General features: G+C 30.9%; 1 protein-coding gene across 1 annotated transcript in view; it reads left to right on the top strand.

The window, feature by feature from the left end:
• The window catches only part of LOC118193141 (reversion-inducing cysteine-rich protein with Kazal motifs-like), a 232762-nt gene that overhangs the window by 170979 nt on the left and 44074 nt on the right, over nucleotides 1-17709 (top strand). Inside the window, exon 5 of the mRNA XM_035364220.2 lies at nucleotides 15705-15787. Coding sequence (XP_035220111.1) covers nucleotides 15705-15787 — 83 coding nt within the window. The remainder of the gene's footprint in view (nucleotides 1-15704; nucleotides 15788-17709) is intronic.

Below are 17709 nucleotides of genomic sequence, written 5' to 3'. Positions count from 1 at the left end.
CTTCAATGTTTTATTCTTAAGATCAGGCAAAATTCGAGCTTTGACTGGTACTCGCTTCAATTAAAATTGCAGCATGCGTTTCATAATGTAGAAATTACTTCTTTTTCTTCTCCTTCTTCAAAAAAAAAAAAAGGGAGAAGTTTTTTGTTTGAAATAAATGCCCTTTTGAAGTTTCCCATGTTTTTCTTTCACCTAATGCTTTACTATACAAAGTTACTTTATATTTTAACCAGCGGAAGTACCCGATGTCAGTTATTAGATTGAGAGCAATGCATCTAACAACAGACAGAACTTCTCTAACAACAGTGCAAAAAATACGATTCATAGTCATACATTTTTCTGTCTGATGCGATATGGAACCCACATAAAAGATTTCAATAGAAAAATAAACTAATTCTCTCTCATTATATCAGCAACAACGGCACACAGTTTTTAATGATTTTCGTCTTTCTAATCAAATGGTCGTAAAAGCTCAAGTTCCATTCAACGTTTCACCTATATTTTAATTTTAGTCGATTAACTGTGGCAAAACATTGATCATAATTGATCAGAAATCAATAACGCAAACAAACAAACCAAACACGCAAACATTCTTCTTTATATGTATAGATTTTGTAAAACTTACAAATTTTTTATTAACAAACTTTACGATTTGAAAGCGAGCAGTAGCAACACTATTCAAAATAAAGCATTTTGATCTACAACGCGCGAAAATTTCGCCACTCGGAAAAATAAGTGAGAAAATTAGCGCTTTGAGAGTTTTTAATTAATATCTCTGATTTTAGCTATACTTTATTTTTGGAAAAAAGGTGAGCGTCGAACTTTTGCAGGACCCAGAAAAGAATCGTAGAAAGTTTGACGACGATAGCTATAGTAGTGACTGAGTTATTAGAGGACAAACACAAAGACTTTCTTCTTTATATATATAGATGGTAGTCGTGAATATGCGTTCGACTACTTGTAAGAACTGCTAACTACTCTCAAGTTTCCATTTATGCTTCAAATCCATTTTCGATATGACTAGCGTTCTGTCTAAGCTGCTGTCACATGTGACCCTGTAATTGATTTTTAAAGATTTCACTTGTTTCTTTCCGTTCTCACTTTCAACTTCAGACATGTATATGCAAGGCAGTTTAAATTATCCTAATAATGCACTTTGCAATTATCTTTCTTCTCCATGCAGCTACAGAAAACGTGACGCTGAGTAATCAGCGTGTGCTGTTTGCCTATTTCCTTAAACCTTATCTTTACAAGAGGGGTGTAATATAGAAAAAGGATTGAGTTGGGAAGAAAATGTTTATTACGTTTCAAATCATGAATTTTGTAATGTTGTCAAACATTATCATTAAAGGCCAATACATGACCAAATTTTTCCCACAAAGAATTAGTTGCTAAGTTTCTCCTTTCCCGAACGTTTATTTCCGTCTAGGCACTCAAACAAATTTATCATTTATGTAAATGTATTATTCTCGAATCGCTCTAGCGGGACTTTGAACGATTAATGACTCGCAAATCCTCTGAAATTCACTATTAAGAGCTATTATTATTAATCTTATTTATGAATGAAACAAATAATTTTTCAAATTCTGAGAACGTTTCAACAGAACAGGATCCGTAAACAAATTGTCCATAATGAGAAAGAGACGCTAAGTGTCTTTCCAATTGTTATGAATTACACTTATGGACATATGTAATATTTTAATATCTTGGGAATGATTTTAATCTGAAAGGCAGAAGGAATCAACAATGGAGGAAGGATAATATATTTATTTCTCCAAAAGTATCGGCATATTTGAGTCTAGATCCGCGATGGTGAACCTGGCCGACATAGAATGCTGTTCTTACCGTAATTTTGCAAAATCTGTTTGTTCTATTTAGAAGATAGTTTCTCTTTTGCAATGCATTATTTTAAATACTGTAAGTGTAAATTTACAGAAATATGAATTTCAAAAATTCAGAGAGTTCACTTAAACTTCTGCAAACAACGTTTTATTGTTGTTAAATTAACTTCGGCTACCCTCTTTCACCTAAGTTTAATGATAGCATACCCTACCATTTGTAGCACCAGCGAAACTGGACATGCAAATATGGTCAAAACCGCATCGGAATTCACTCTGTTTGTAACGTAAAAATAGTATTTTCGTTTTTAATGCATAAAATTAAATACAGTTCTTGGGTTTTGAAGATCATTTCTTTGGATCTAGTGACGTTTTGGTCAGATTACACAAGACATAGGTAGACATTATAGTTCCCTTAAACGTAAACATTACTTAAGAGTTCCCTAAATTTTCCTTTGTTTATTCCTAGGCTCCATTGTTTATAGTCTGCCAAAATAAGAAAGAGCATCGGATATGTTTGAATTTCAAATTGAATTATTCTCCCTGGACAGATTCCTGGTTATTTATTTTAATAAAGAAAAAACACTCGAAGGCAGTCAGTTCTAGATCTCGAGAATATGCCCATAATTAAGTCATGATTAGCTACGCAATGTTAACAAGCTCATTTTGAAGACTTCTCTTTGTAAGTCTGCGAAGAGATTCAGTGTTTAGTGCTATTTTCGGGGAATGGGGACTGTGATTTCATTAAGGGCTTTACAACCAGAGAATTGTTTCGAAACTTTAATATGCTTTCACGCCATTCAAAAATGCTATGTACAAAATCTTATTATATAACTAAGATAAAAGCATTCAGGACTAGAGTAACCATAAAGCAAAATAAGCATCTGCTCAGCATTTCAACAAAAGTAAATGCTAGACAAAAAACATACGAAAAAAAATTGCAAATGAATTGAACCAAGTTCACGAAAGGAGAACTATAAAGGAAACTATAAACTCAAACAAAAGGAACACTATAAACTTAATAATACACATTCTCGCTGAGAACCAAAACCGAGATCCGATAGAAAATTCAAATAAAATTGAGCTATGAAATGTTACAATGTAATTCCTCAATTCCATAATAAATCCCTAAAATGACAAAAATCCCAATACAGGGGAAAAACAAAAGGGCAGAAGCCTTATTGGTAGCCTGCTGAGTGTAGAAGTAAACGTGTTACTCAAACTTAGTTTCAAGAATTTCATTAAAATCTTGCCAACAAATGTGAAAAATCTAAAGACCAACATAACAGATGCAAAACAAAAAATTACAAGTAATTCAAGAAATTCCTTCTACACTGAAAAAAAAAGGGGGGAAGACAGAAAATAAAGGGGAAAAAAGGGGGAAAGAAAAAAAAAGAAAAAAAATGGGACATTTCTGCATCTTCCGTTCTACTGGGACGATTGACAAAATTCAAATTACGTTTTCCATATCTCGAAAGCGTGACTTAGGATATATATTAGATTTATAGTTTTGTTCTAACATAGGTATTTTGACACAAAAATCGGTTTTTTCTGAAATAGCATTCCACTTATTTTCCATATTTGGATTCTACGACTCAAATTATGCGTAAATATTAAATTTTGTAATTTTTAGTGAGAAATTTAAAAATTTATCTTGGCAAATTTTTTTCAGTTTGCGCCAAGTATAATTCACTTGGCGAACTTCTTAATGTATAGCAACCTGTTTTCCTTTCCTTTTTCTTCAGTGTCCAGGAGCGGAAAGAAGTCATCGTTCATACTTTCAAATAATTTTAACAAAGTGCATAAACCACATTTTCGTTATTACCGCTCATAATACATACGCCAAATTTCAAAACGCGCCGAAATGTAAATTTACGTATATCTTGTGAAATTTTTAATAAAAAATTAATTTGTTGCAGGTATGCTTTGAAATACAATCTACTTTAAGATGATGGCGAAAGTTTTATAGGTTGTAAATCAAATTTCTTTTTCGAAAAATTTATAAAAGTTATTTAAGAATACAAATTTAAAAATAAATCATAAAAATAGGCGAATTTTATTTAGAATGAACCTAAATTTCGAAATATGAAAGGAAGAATCAAATAAGTTTAATAAAAAAAGAGATATTAATGAATACGTAGCAAATTCAGTTAACACTGAGGAACTAGAAAAACGCAAGCTGAATTTCGTCAATCGGCTCACTAGAACGGGAGATACAGAACTGCCGCCCCTTTTTTTTTTCGCAGTTTTTTAGTTACGAGTTTCTACTTAATTTGTCAAAGTTATAAAGAACGGCCGGCGTACTCTCACCATGATTAAATTGCTGCTTCAATGGGAAAACTGCTTGATGGTTAAAGTGAAAATTCTTAAATGTTATCGAAGAGATATTTTTGAAACTGCTTTTCTGGGTTTGGCGTACTGTTGGAATGCTCCTAATCGAATATTCGTGTCTGTATTAAATGCTATTGATTCTGAATGCAGGTTGCAATGCAAAAGCAAAATATTGTATTAATGTAAATAATAATAATGGTGATAATAATAAATGACAATCTGGAAAACCTACCATCTAACACGTCGAAGAATTTACCATTAAAGTTCGAAAATGTTAATAAAATATTTAAAAAGTTAAAAAATAATAATAAAATTAAAAACAAAATTTTTATCTAATTTTGACATGCAGATTTCAGTTTAATACCTAAATTAATTTTAAGCTATACAGGTACTATTAATTTAAGAATTATTCCCCAGAAATTAAAAAATATGAAATATAAAATTATACATTCAAAATGAGCTCTTTCAAATGAAGAAACCAGATATTAGGAAAAACTTTGCTATGATACTAATTCATCTTATGTTACAACCATGTGGATACTTATACATTTATTTAATGAAGTAAAAGCTTAATTATACAAAACAAAGATGTCATTTCCCTGGATACTACAACTGAAACATGTATTTCTCTCCAAAAGCAATGTTTTGCATTTTGCCAGAAACTGAAACCTCCAAACAAAAACTGAAACCTCCAAACAAAATATTGAAGTACTTAAATACAAAATAACCATTACAGCATGGATGGAAATTAAAGTTAAAACGCAGTTACACTTTCTAGGTAGATATATAATGAACGTCCTGAAAAGAAAAAGAAGATAAACTATTTCTCATAAAGAAAATAACGAACTCTATCGAAAGTTAAATTTAGACTGATAAAATTATAAAAATAATAATTAAGAAACAGTTTCGTCTGTGAAAAAAATATTTTCATCATTCACATATCACACTCCAGGCTCCGCCTCCTATGTTCCACACTTAACAACACAGTAATTTAGGCTTAATGACAGAGTACGGTATTCTCATATTTTACTCCTGTTGCTTTACCAAGATATTATTGCTTATGAGTAGTATTTAGCTAGCGCCTTAGCCAGCTGCGTACATCGCATCTGAAACCTTTCAGATTTAAAAAAAAAAATTCATCTGAAAGGTTTCAGATTTTAAATTACGTCCAGTGGGGCGTTTTTTAACGTTTTGTGTGTTACCTTTATTTACTTAAACCATAAACTTCAGTTCAACAGCAATATCGCAAAATAATTTTAAAATGAGCATATTTTTAGAATTTTCGATACCCAGTTCCGAGCGCTGGAGATAAAAAGGTTCTCCCTCTCTCGTAAAGATTGCTATTGCTCGCTTTTAAATCGTTGAGTTTGTTAATCAAAAATTCGTTAAAGTTTTACAAAATATGAAATAAGTAATAAAACAAATTCCAAAGTTGGGCTTCTAGATGCCCATATTCGGATGGAAACGTACGTTATTTAAAAAATTGGATGGCTCTAGTTATCGTTGTTTTATCACAATGCGAGAAACATACATACATTTATGCAGAGTTTTAGTTATTTAATTTCTTTAAATATAATAGATAATATTTGGTGGCAACAATTTGAAACGTTAATCGGACATTTACAGTGAACAAACGCAACATGCCAAAGCGAAAATATTAGTCCTTCAGGGCAAATTGCCCCTTTGAACTAAAAATCAATCATTAGATCTGGATGTTCACTTTCCCTTCGAAATGTCACCAGTTTAATGTCGAATAAACATTCTTAATAGTATTTCTGATTTCTGGATTATTTTCATTTTATAATAAGTGAAAGCTTATTGCATATTTCTCGATATTTCTTGATAATGTTGTATTGCAATTAAATTCAGTCTGATTTTATTACTAGCGGATATTAAAATAATATGACATTTGTTCTTATTACGTACTGCATATTGATATCCTTTTTATTAATTTAAAAAAAACATCTTTTTTATATTTGTTTAATAAAAAATTAGAAAAATAACCGAGGTAATAGTAAAAGATCGTCATTCGATTATTTCATATGTGCTTTGAGAATTAAGAAAAACTCACAGATTCAGTTGTAGTGTCTTATCTTTGCATTTTACATTATAAAAGAATTTTTTTTTGCTTATATAAGTATAAAATATTCAATTTTAATCTACGAATCCACTTACTTATTTCAGAAAATATAATGAATCTTGATTTCGTTAGCTTTCCATCCTCCCTTATTTTTTCCCTCCCTTATTTTAGCAACCAAATCATTGCGTTTATTTCGATTCAGGTAGATTTAACCCATCGTTCAGATATTCCACATTTCTTGCAATTTTGCCAAACGTTTCGAAAAGCTTAATTTTCATTTTTGAAGAGATTTAGACGTGAAACAATAATCATTCACTTAAATGTAACAAACTTCTAATGTTGAGAGTCATTCTAAACCATGTGCAATAACACGTTTCAGTTATTTTTCATGCATTTCAGTGTAACGAATTAAGGGGTTAAAGTAGTTTTCAATAACTTTGCTTTTATTTTGTTTATAATAATGCATCGATTTGACCTACACAATGAATATAATTAATAAAAAAAAAGAAAATATGAAAGGTTTCTGATTTCTAATTACGTCCAAACCGATTTTTTTTTTTTTTTTTTTTTTTAACATTTTGTGTGTTAGCTTTATTTATAAAATATCATGTTCTTCGCACTTAAACCATAAAATTCAGTTCAACAGCAATATCGCAAAATAATTTTAAATTGAGCATATCTTTAGAATTTCCAATACACGGTCTCACGCGCTGGAGATAAAAAAGTATTTTCTGTACAACGTTGCCATTGCTCGTTTTGAAATCCTTGCCTTTGCTAATCAAAAATTCGTTAAAGTTTTACAAAATATGAAATCGATAATAAAGCGAATTCCAGATGCCCATATTTGCAGTAGAATTACGTCATTCAAAACTGGATGGCTGTAGGTACCGTTGTTTTATCACAGTGCGAGAAACATACATACATTTATGCAAATTCTTCATTATTTAATTTCTTCAGATATAATACGGGGCGATAATATTTCGGTGGCAACAATCTGAAAAGTGAAACGGACATTCAGAGTGATTCGACGCGAAATCGCAAAACGAAAACAATAGTCCCTCAGGGATAAAGCTCCTCTGGACTATCCTAATGCAGTGTATTGGCTCAGCTACCGTTTATGCGCTATGTAGGAAAGACCTTGTGATATTTTTATATCTTGCTGCGTATTTATTACTAAATACGCAGCTATAAAATTAATTATTTTATTTTTCTGGAATTCTGTGGAATTTGTTTTTTTAGTCCAAAAGGGCAATTTGCCCAGAAGGACTATTAATTTTGTTTTGGCATTTTGCGTTGATTCACTATAAATGTCGCTTCACGTTTCAAATTTTTTCCACCAAATATTAGAGCCCTGTATTATATTTAAAGAAATTAAATAATGAAGAATCTGCATAAATGCACGTTTGTTTTTCGCACTGTGATAAAACGACGGTACCTAAAGCCATGCAATTTTGAATAAAGTGAGCTTCCACCCGAATATTGGCATCTGAAAGCCTAAATTTGGAATCTGGAGTTTGTTTTATTATCTTTTTCCTATTTTGTAAAACTTTAACGAATTTTTGATTGACAAGCTGAACGATTTCAAAGCGAGCAATGGCAACACTGTACAAGAAAACAAACATTTTTATCTCCAGCCCGAAAGACTGTGTACCGGAAATTCTATAAAGATATGCTAATTTTCATTTAAAAATTATTTTGCGATATTGCTCTTTAACTGAGTTTTATGGTTTAAATGCGAAGAACATGCTATTTAATAAATAAAGATAACACACAGAACGTTAATAAAACGTCCTTTTGGGCGTAATGTAAAATCTGAAAGCTTTCAGATTTGTTTTTAAATTTTATTTTTAGTTTTGTTTTAGTTTGAAGCTTTCACAGCTTCTTGATGAAAATGTCTCGAGAAATTAAGAATTCAAAATCCTATTGTTTCTTAAAAAATTCTCGAGAATTTTTGGAAGAATTTCCTTAAGAAAAAAAAATTCTTGAAACAAAAAACATTGATCTTAAGAAGTCATTCGGTTTCTACTTACAAAAAAACTCCTTTTCAGGGTTAGAATTACGTGACTGTATGTAAAACAACACTGAGTTTAAAGAATGCGCTGAGTGTAGGTCTTCTCAAATCAACATTGTCATATAAACGTCTTCCTGCTTCGTTATTTCTAAGTTATCATATTCGCAACGTATTACTTACTTGCTACGCATTTTAATTTCTTTTGCCTTAAAACCATTTCTTTTTTTTTTCCCCTCAACTTTTTCTCTATGGATTCCTTGACCTCTCCAGATAGAGCTCCAAATGTTATGCGCTTATTATTATGAGGAACTGAGGGTCGTAAAGCAGAACTGCATTCCTAATGTTTCATTTACCTAGCCTGTTGTTCCGAGCATTATATTTAAGCGCGGAACAAATTAATTTGGTTCTTAAATAAGCTCTTATTAAGAAACGTTTCTCTGTAATCCCATTGTTAGTTTTTACTGCAATTTCTGTTCGACAATAACGTAAGTAATTATTTAAAGGTTTACTAACTGCTTGTGGTTGAATGTCGGATGGTTTGATTAAGAAAAAAAAATCTTAGATAATCATGCGGCTAAAGGCTCTTTCTCTTTGAAAAATGATGATTCTAATCTCTTTCTTTTGAAAGTGTAATGTTGATGTTAAAACTTATTAATTTTCTTCTGGCGTTCATTTTTGTTCGCTTGTGTGTTGTTATTTTTATTTTTGCAGCGCCATATTAATAGTTATCGTTGCTGTGCTAGTCAGGGGATAAAAAAAGAATTTTGCCGACAACCAACATAAAACTGGTCAATCAACTTTAATAATTGTTTGCAATTTGTATTCGAAAGCCTAGTTTATTTAAGGTTCTAATTTTATTACTTAATTTATGAAGTTAATTTGATTCACTTTTCACGGAATGCAAATCAACCAGTTTAACTGTTTAAAGGAGGAGGGGGGAACTTGCTGCTTTTAAATTTTAGTCTTATAAACTTTTCTAACTGCTGATTTTGTCAAAATTTAAGAATTCATTGTTGCGAACCAATCTGAGAACATGTACTATTTTGACGCGAATAATGCAATTATGAGCATAAACACGCATGCGCAATTCAGACCATTTTGTTTACGAAATAAGTTAGCCGTGTTTCACCAATATTAAACAAATATGCCAAATATGAAGCGGAAGGGGGAAAAAAGGTATGTGTAATGGTATTCAATTAAATGCATGTCATTGTTTAAGCAGTTTATAAGGTATTTCTCCCGCCTTCATAGCATGCCTTCGTAGTGCAGTGGTCAGCACTCTCGGCGCGTATTCGAGAGGTGCGTGGTTCGATTCCCAGCGAGTGTTTTGCTCATTTTTTATCTCTCCTGCTTTCAAAAAATACCTAATGACTCTACAAGTTGATATGTATTAATTTCAAAGCCCGTATCACTTTGAAGAGGTAAATTATCCAATGTAAATGAAAATTCTACTTGATTTACATTGGATAATTTATAATAATAATAATGGCGTCTGTGCAAGTTTCAAACCGAGTAACTGAATTAATGAATGCAATTATAAATGAAGGTGCGAATTTTAATATAAACCAAGACACGAAACTTTGCAAAAGTGTTTACCGATGTCATTTCCTCTTGAAACCAGCAAGCTCTGTGAAAGTGCTGGCACTATTACATGAGACTATTGCTAGGCAAATAGAGTTTTCAGTTTGCTAATTTCATAAATTAATATGCAAGGAACAAAATGACACTTGCATAATGGTTGAGGCTTTTTGATGTTATTTGCAAAAGCATAAGATTTTCTGTCATGTAAAACCACCTTTAGAGCCCTCAGTTCTTTAAAGGTGACAAAATTATTTATGTCTGGTAAGGAATTCTATTATATTTTGATTTCATTTTGAAAGCAGAAAGCAAAATATTATGCATCACAGCTGCCATAATATGTTAAATGCATTCTCTTATTGAAAAGCAGCGGACAAATGCTAATATCTCAACTATTAATCCCTATACCAGCAAAATCTGCATAAAGGAGGGAAATTTAATATTCCGTACAAGGAAGTCATGTGGTGTACACATCAGATTTTTTATGATTAATATTACCATAGAATGCTAATCATTAAAATTCTGGTTAATTGTTACTAAGTACAAATTATTAAGTTCTTGTACTGGTAATCACTCAGTTATAACTTACTAGCCGCTATGCGTCCAGCCTTCGTCTGACTTTTAAATGTACCGGAAAACAAACGTCCTTTCGACAAACTCGACAAACATCGTATCCAAGTACATCTCAACAAACGTCCAGTATCCAAGAGAAACATTAAATTAAAAAACTGCACAGAATTATCGCCCTCATTTTTCCGAGTGTCAACAGTGTTGATATCAGCAACAATGGCAACAGTGATATATCAGCAGCAATGGGTGCATGCCATTGTTGCTGATATAATAAGAGAAAATAATCAGTTTGATGCGATTTCTTCAAAAACATAAATTAAAAAAATATGATTCGAATTTTAAAAATATCTCTTCGAGTTACACTCGCTCTTGTCTAGATGCACCCTATGTACCAAATTTCATAGCCCTGGGTCTATTAGCTTACCCTCAGCACGAACGAAGGACTCACATACAAACAGACTTTTCGTTTTATTATATGTAGAGATTGTATTAAGTTATTTATTTTATCTATCGTCACCTTATATGGTTGTCTTTTTTTAGCCCAAAGGGCGTTAGTTCAGAAGGGCTATAAATTTCATTTTGCATTGAAAATTTTAAATGTCCGTTTCACTTTTCAAATTGTTGCCACCAAATATTATCGCTCTGTGTTACTTTTAAGGAAATTAAATAATGAAGAATATGCATGAATGTATGTATGTTTCTCGTAATGTGATAAAACAACAGTACCTAGAGCCATAAAATTTTGAATAACGTACGTCTCCACCAAATATGGGCATCTGGAAGCCCTAATTTAGAATTTGGAATTTGTTTTATTATGGATTTCATATTTAGTAGCACTTTAAGGAATTTTTGATTAACAAACTCAACAATTTCAAAGCGAGCAACGGGAACACTGTCCGAAGCATTTTTATCTCCAACACGCGAGACTGTGTATCGGAAATTCTAAAGATATGCTCTTTTTAAATTATTTTGCGATATTGCTCTTGAATTGGATTTTATGTTTTAAGTGTCAAGAATATGATATTAAATAAATAAATGTAACACAGAAAACGGTTAAGAAAGACCTCTTTGGGCGTAATATATAAAATCTGAAAACTTTTATTTATTTATTTATTTTTAATTTATTGCAAAAATCTCCAAAATCTAAAATCTGATATTGGTTAATTTTACACAAGAAGAAGCTTTATAAGACTTTGACCGAGAACTATACTAGCAAATAAAAGTCTTCCGATGAAAAATCCATTTCTTGAAATCAGAAGAAGCAAAAGAATAATTCTTAAAATCCTCTCCTTATGAGACCACCAAGAAGCATTAAGAAGAATATGAATTCAATTCCTGAAATTGAGCTGTAGTTGCTCTTCCAAAGAATATAGGTGACAGGTTATCATTAGTTCAATTCTTATCAGTGGTTAAATCTTGATGACTGAAAGACAGACTGTAAAAGAGTAGCTATGAATCTTTCCTTTTTAATAACCAAGATCATCTTTCGGAAAAGACTACAGCATGTCGCCCGCAGAGGACAGAGGGTATGAAATATGTTGCGTGCTATTATATCTATTCGACTCACTTGCTATATATTGCGTTACTTTCCAATAGGCGCGTTACCTGACAATTACTGTAGTTGAATATACAGTGCTGAGTTTAAAAATGAACGAAATCTATATTAGATTTCGATTTTTCCTTTTGCTGTTATTAATATTCTATATACGTTAACTAATCTGAGTCTTTGACGATCAAATGCTATTATATCGAAATCGTATCACGTATATATCGAAATACGATTTTTTTAAATAAGTTTTCTTAATTTTTTATAACTATATCCATTTTGTATTATGTAATATTACACGAATTTTACATGATTTTTAAAGGATAAGTAAATTTTTTTGCAAGAGTTTCGTAAGCATTTTCCATTTTTGATATACTATGACTGATAATGAAATTAAACATTAATTATAAAATTTGCGAGGCTTATTAAAATGAAGAACTAGTTTAAAAAAGTAAATTAAGTCTATGGACTAAACTGGAAATTTTACCAGTGAGAAATGTTCTTCAGATAATTTTCAATGTACAACTTCCAAACGAAACATAGGGTATTACTTACATATACAAAAATTTTAGTTAGGTTGTTTTCATACATATATAAAGCAACTTATGTTTTGTAAGTATAAATGTTAGGCGAAGGCTTCTGTATCGTTCTAACTGTTATCATTGAATCTGTTATGAATAACCTTCGACATCATAAAAAAATATTACTGAGATACCTGAGCCTAAACCATTGCTAAATATTAAAGTCAAAGCATGTCCGAAAAACTAAACATTGATACTTACAGAGTTTATAAGAATTTATTAAATTAAAAAAACATTTAAATGTAAAATATCATACAGATATTTCGCCTTTTTTGCTAAATAAAAATAATATCTATTGTTACCAACTCATAAAACTAATCTTCATTTTCAACTTAATAGCTCTAGCTAGCTTTTGTTTCTGAATTCCTTTTTCAGATTTAAATTAATGTAAGCAAAATAATATTACCATTTAAAAAAATAACAAAGAAAAAAATCTGAAAGCCTTCAGATTTTATATTACGCTCAAAGGGGTTTTTTTTTTTTTTTTTTTTTCGTTTAAACATGCATACTCGTTTCGAAAGCATTTGGGCTAAAGCCTCTTTGAGCTAAAAATATTTAAAAACAGCATATCTTTAGAATTTCATATATACAGTTTCGTGCGCTGGAGATAACAATATTTTATTGAAACAATATTTTATTGAAGAAAACAATTTTTGTTGGACCATTAATAACAATTTAGCAATCATTTCCATTATTGAAGAACTAGAAATTAAACAAATTAACTGCTATGATTTTGGAAAATTGTATACTACACTTGTAATGATTTTGCATTAAAAATTTTTTTTTAATTATTATTTTGAGAAACTTTTCTTTTCCTTCTTATTTCAGTTTCCTGCCAGAATTCAAATTTAAATGACGCATATGCAAATTTAAATGAGTTCAGAAATAGTATTTAAGTATCAGAATTTAAGAGTTCACGGTAGAAGAGTTAGTTCCGAATTTATGCCGAGTGTTTGAAAGTAGCTCTGTTAGCTGAATATTTGGTGCTAGCTATTTACGTTAGATTATATTGATATTCTAGACTCTGCTTTGCTGTGTGCAGCCAATTAAACGGTTTAGATTTCATTCATGTAACTAAAATATAATTCATTGTGATTGTACATACTGTTTTATGTTAAAGTTACTTAGCCACAAGTGGGGGTTAATTTGTGGGCATCGAGTGAGAACAAATTCTATTCCGTTTAGTTAAAATAAAAATGTTTATAACCTTCGTCTGCAGTCATCTGTTCTTTCAAAACATAGGGAGAATTCGCTACTTCGCCTTTTGCGTTGGGTCTACAGTTTATGCTCCCAAAACAAACAAGAAGACTTTTCTTTACTTACTTTGCTTCTACTAGAAATAAATTATTATTTTACAATTTTGCAGCTTTAATGCAAGTATTGAGCAATTTATTACGAATAATTAACTTGTTTACTTATATATATGTACGATACAATAAAATACGACGGCTGCGCTAAGAAACGATTGGCGACCTCAGAATTGGCTATTCTAGATTCTAGATTCTGTTCTCTCAAATTCTAGATCTTTCCATGTTACATAACAACCTAAAATTAGCCAATAGCAGCTTAGTTATGTTTACGCATCTACTTGGTATAAATACTGTTTTGCAAAAAACTACGTCATTCCTAACTCCCCCCCTTACCGTGCAAACAACTCTGGGCCACTTGTGCTTCCCTGTCTAAGATGCTTACGTCGTACTTTTAAAAACCATGTGTAAATAAAATTTATCGTATTTAACTATCATTGGATAAATATCTACCAAGATGATTTGATATACGTGAAAATAACGATTGTGATACTTTAAGCTAATTATGTTAACTGCGTCATCATGCCTTTACCGTCACCCACTACTGTCTTCTCAGTCATGACGAATATCGAAAGCTGCTAAAAGTACCAGTTTCGTCCACGCACTTAAAATGCTACATACATATATTGCAACTTTTTCAGACGTAATTAAACAATGAAATTATTATTTTGCTTAAATACATAATTCTCTTTCTATATAAATTAAAATAGAACGGTGAAATAAATTTTATTTGTGTAGGCGCTAAAATAAAAAGCATAATCAATTTTTTCTTAAACAATAATAAAAGAACAAAGAAATTATTTCTTAATGTAATTAAAAGAAAATGTATAACCTATTTCTGTCGAACTAAATCTAAACGCAAACGTCATATGATTTGTTGATTGGATTATGTGATTACGGCAAAGCCTCGAAGGCTGTCTGCCTAAGGGAAGGGATGCCTTCTTGGAGGACTTTATAAGGGAACTGGCTCCTATACATGTTGCACATGGGGAAAAGCACAAAAACGCTCATGAAGTCAACCGTTTCGCGGGATTCGAATCTCCATTGATGGTCATATACACTATACTATTAATTTACTTCAAACTGCGTAACAGTAAGGTTCAAAAAATGAAACCATTCAGTTACTGAACGAGATTGATACCAAGAAAAAACATAGTTTATTCAGTTATTTCAAATTATATTCATCCATTGCTGATTAAATTCATAAAACAAAAACAGCGCAGAAAATACATATGCAACAAGAAAAGTTACTGATTTTTGTTACTTGTCGATTCATCTACAACACGCACATGTCCTTTTTTTTTTTTTTTTTTTTCCAATAAAATCGTTACGTATCAAATTTAGAAAATGCTAATATCGGAAATAAATTCTGAAAATTAACAAACTTAATTTCAAAAAACGAATACATTCTGTTAAAGTTCTGAACAAATAATTATTTTCTTTTCTTAATTTAAATTAAATTTTTTATCAATTCCTGTGTTATCAACGGACCAGTGACATGCAAGATTCAACTGGTGCAGCCATCTAGTGATGATTGACAAAATTAATATTCATGTGCCAAAAGTATGTTAAGGCATATGTATGCAACAAATTTATAATTTGTATGAAAAAGTCAAAAAAAATGATAGTCATTTTGTGAAGTACGTGTAAATTTTTACTGTACTGTCTTCATTATATAATATAGTGTAATGTACGGATATTAAAATATGCACCACTTTAATGTTATTTAAAGGAAAAGAAAAATTTAAATGAGAGAAGGATAACGATTCGAATAATTCAAGTTATTTACAAGTCAATTACAATTTTTATTTAAAATGCTAGCTTTGTAACTAGTTTTGTAAATTTCTATTTAAAAATTTCAGAAATCAGTAAAGGTAAAGACTGGATTGGGAGACCCTGCTGCAGAATTCCACAGTCTGAAAAATGCAAGATGGCATGTTTGCGAGTAAGTATTTCCGAGTTTTCAAACTTTGAAACTTTTTATTCCCTACTTAGTGGGTTTTGAAATAATTAGAGATGATTACTGATATAGTTTTTTTGTATGAATTTGGTATTTTTATTGAAAGTTAGGATATTACATATTTTATGTGTTTTCGTTCCGTACTTAAACTTTTTTGCTAAATTTTTAAACATTATGCCATTGAAATTGGGTCAAAGATCCAATGAAGAAGAGCATTTTAACAATATGAGAAAAGTGACTTTTTATAAAAATATCTAATTTTTAATAGATTAAAAAAATTATATATATGAGGAATGCTTGAATAGGAAAAAAAAGTTTGTAACTTGAAAAAAATGAAGTAATTTCATTAGTAATTTAGCAATAACTAAGAATCTTTAATATGTATCTCTTGTTTACTTTTATACCTGACCCCGGTTTCAAAAACATATGTCATTTTAAACTCTTAACAATGCTTGACGGACGTGTGATCACAGAGGTTAATAAGTTTGCAAAGTTATCCTTGTAGGGATTTATATTTATTTTAACTAACAAGCTAAAGTTTAATTTTAAACATCCCTATAAGCCTTCGTTCCCCTAACTATCAATTCCAGAATATTTAAATTTTGTAGTGCGCGTGAAGAAATGCAAATTCCACTTTGAAGAAATAGTTCAAAAACCGAGTTTCAGTAGGAAAGAGGAAAAGGTAGGCTACAGCCGCCAGCTCTGCTGTTTAAGCGTTTAGTTCCAGAGTATTGCTGGTTCACGTGGCTTAATTGCATTTGCTTGCTGCCACTAGTTTCGACGGGAGCTTAAGAAATGGGATTTTGCTGAACCCTGTAGTTTAGTTCTATCATTTATTCACATCTTCAAATTTTTAGTTTCATTATATGATTTAAGTTACCGCCCAAGAAGAGGCGTAATTTGTTAGCGTCGAGTTGACGCATTGTAAATTTTAAAGAATTAATAAAGGGTTCTTTTAACCCTTTTTACTTCCTTGTACGAAGTAAAAAGGAAGTATTGTAATCGCGAAAAGTTTCAGGCAGCATATTTCAACGAAAATATCCATTTTGACCACTATCAAATGCAATTTAACGATGTTTTTACGTCATATCTGTACGTAAGGACAGAATAAAACACTCTTTTTACTTCAAAAAAATTATAAAACTGCTTTAAAATTAATTCTGAAGAGAATTTTTCGTGGCGTCTGTACGAACGTATGTACGTACGTACGTACGTATCTCGCATAACTGAAAAACGAGTAGCCTCAGAACGTTGAAATTTTTTATATAGGACTGCTATATCATGTAGATGTGCACCTCGTATTTTGGTTGCAATCGGCCGCACCAAACGTATATAAATATATTTATATATATATCCACTCTATTACCCGGCTCAGTGATCTCAGTTTCTTTACTCTTATATGTTTATAAATTGTATATTTTTTGCCTTAAAAATGATTGAATTATGTTGTTTTTATCTTTCGGTTAAAGTTTTTATGCCTTTAGTAAATCTGTGTGCAATATTTTTAGAATTATCAGCAATTTTAAAGTTGTTTAATTGCCGCTAAGCCTGTTTTTAATGGCGGCCATTGATGTTTACATTTGAAACAGGAGACTAGTGGATTTGTTGCCAATCTAGAGAATCTTAGCTTCGCAACAACAAAGATAACGCATTCATTTATTATTGCCAATTAAATCATGCTTAATTCTTTCTGGAGTTTTTTCGAGGAAATAAGCGTTTGAGATTTACTTCGTAATTTTTAATATAGATATTTTGAGTTTTATGTATTTTTGCCTTCTCGCGAAGTGAGAACTGAATTAATTAAATGAGAAATACTCAATCGTCTGTAAAAAACTGTTTCTTTTTTGTTTTGTTTTGTTTGCTTAATTTCTTTTATACATAGTTCTAGCTTTATTATAGTATTTGAG

The sequence above is a fragment of the Stegodyphus dumicola genome, chromosome 5 (assembly GCF_044657685.1).
Source record: "Stegodyphus dumicola isolate Sdum_Otavi_A_Nest chromosome 5, ASM4465768v1".
NCBI classification, from domain to species: domain Eukaryota; kingdom Metazoa; phylum Arthropoda; class Arachnida; order Araneae; family Eresidae; genus Stegodyphus; species Stegodyphus dumicola.
The sequence above is the reverse complement of the archived record's forward strand: the minus strand, read 5'-3'. Positions and strand labels throughout refer to the sequence as shown.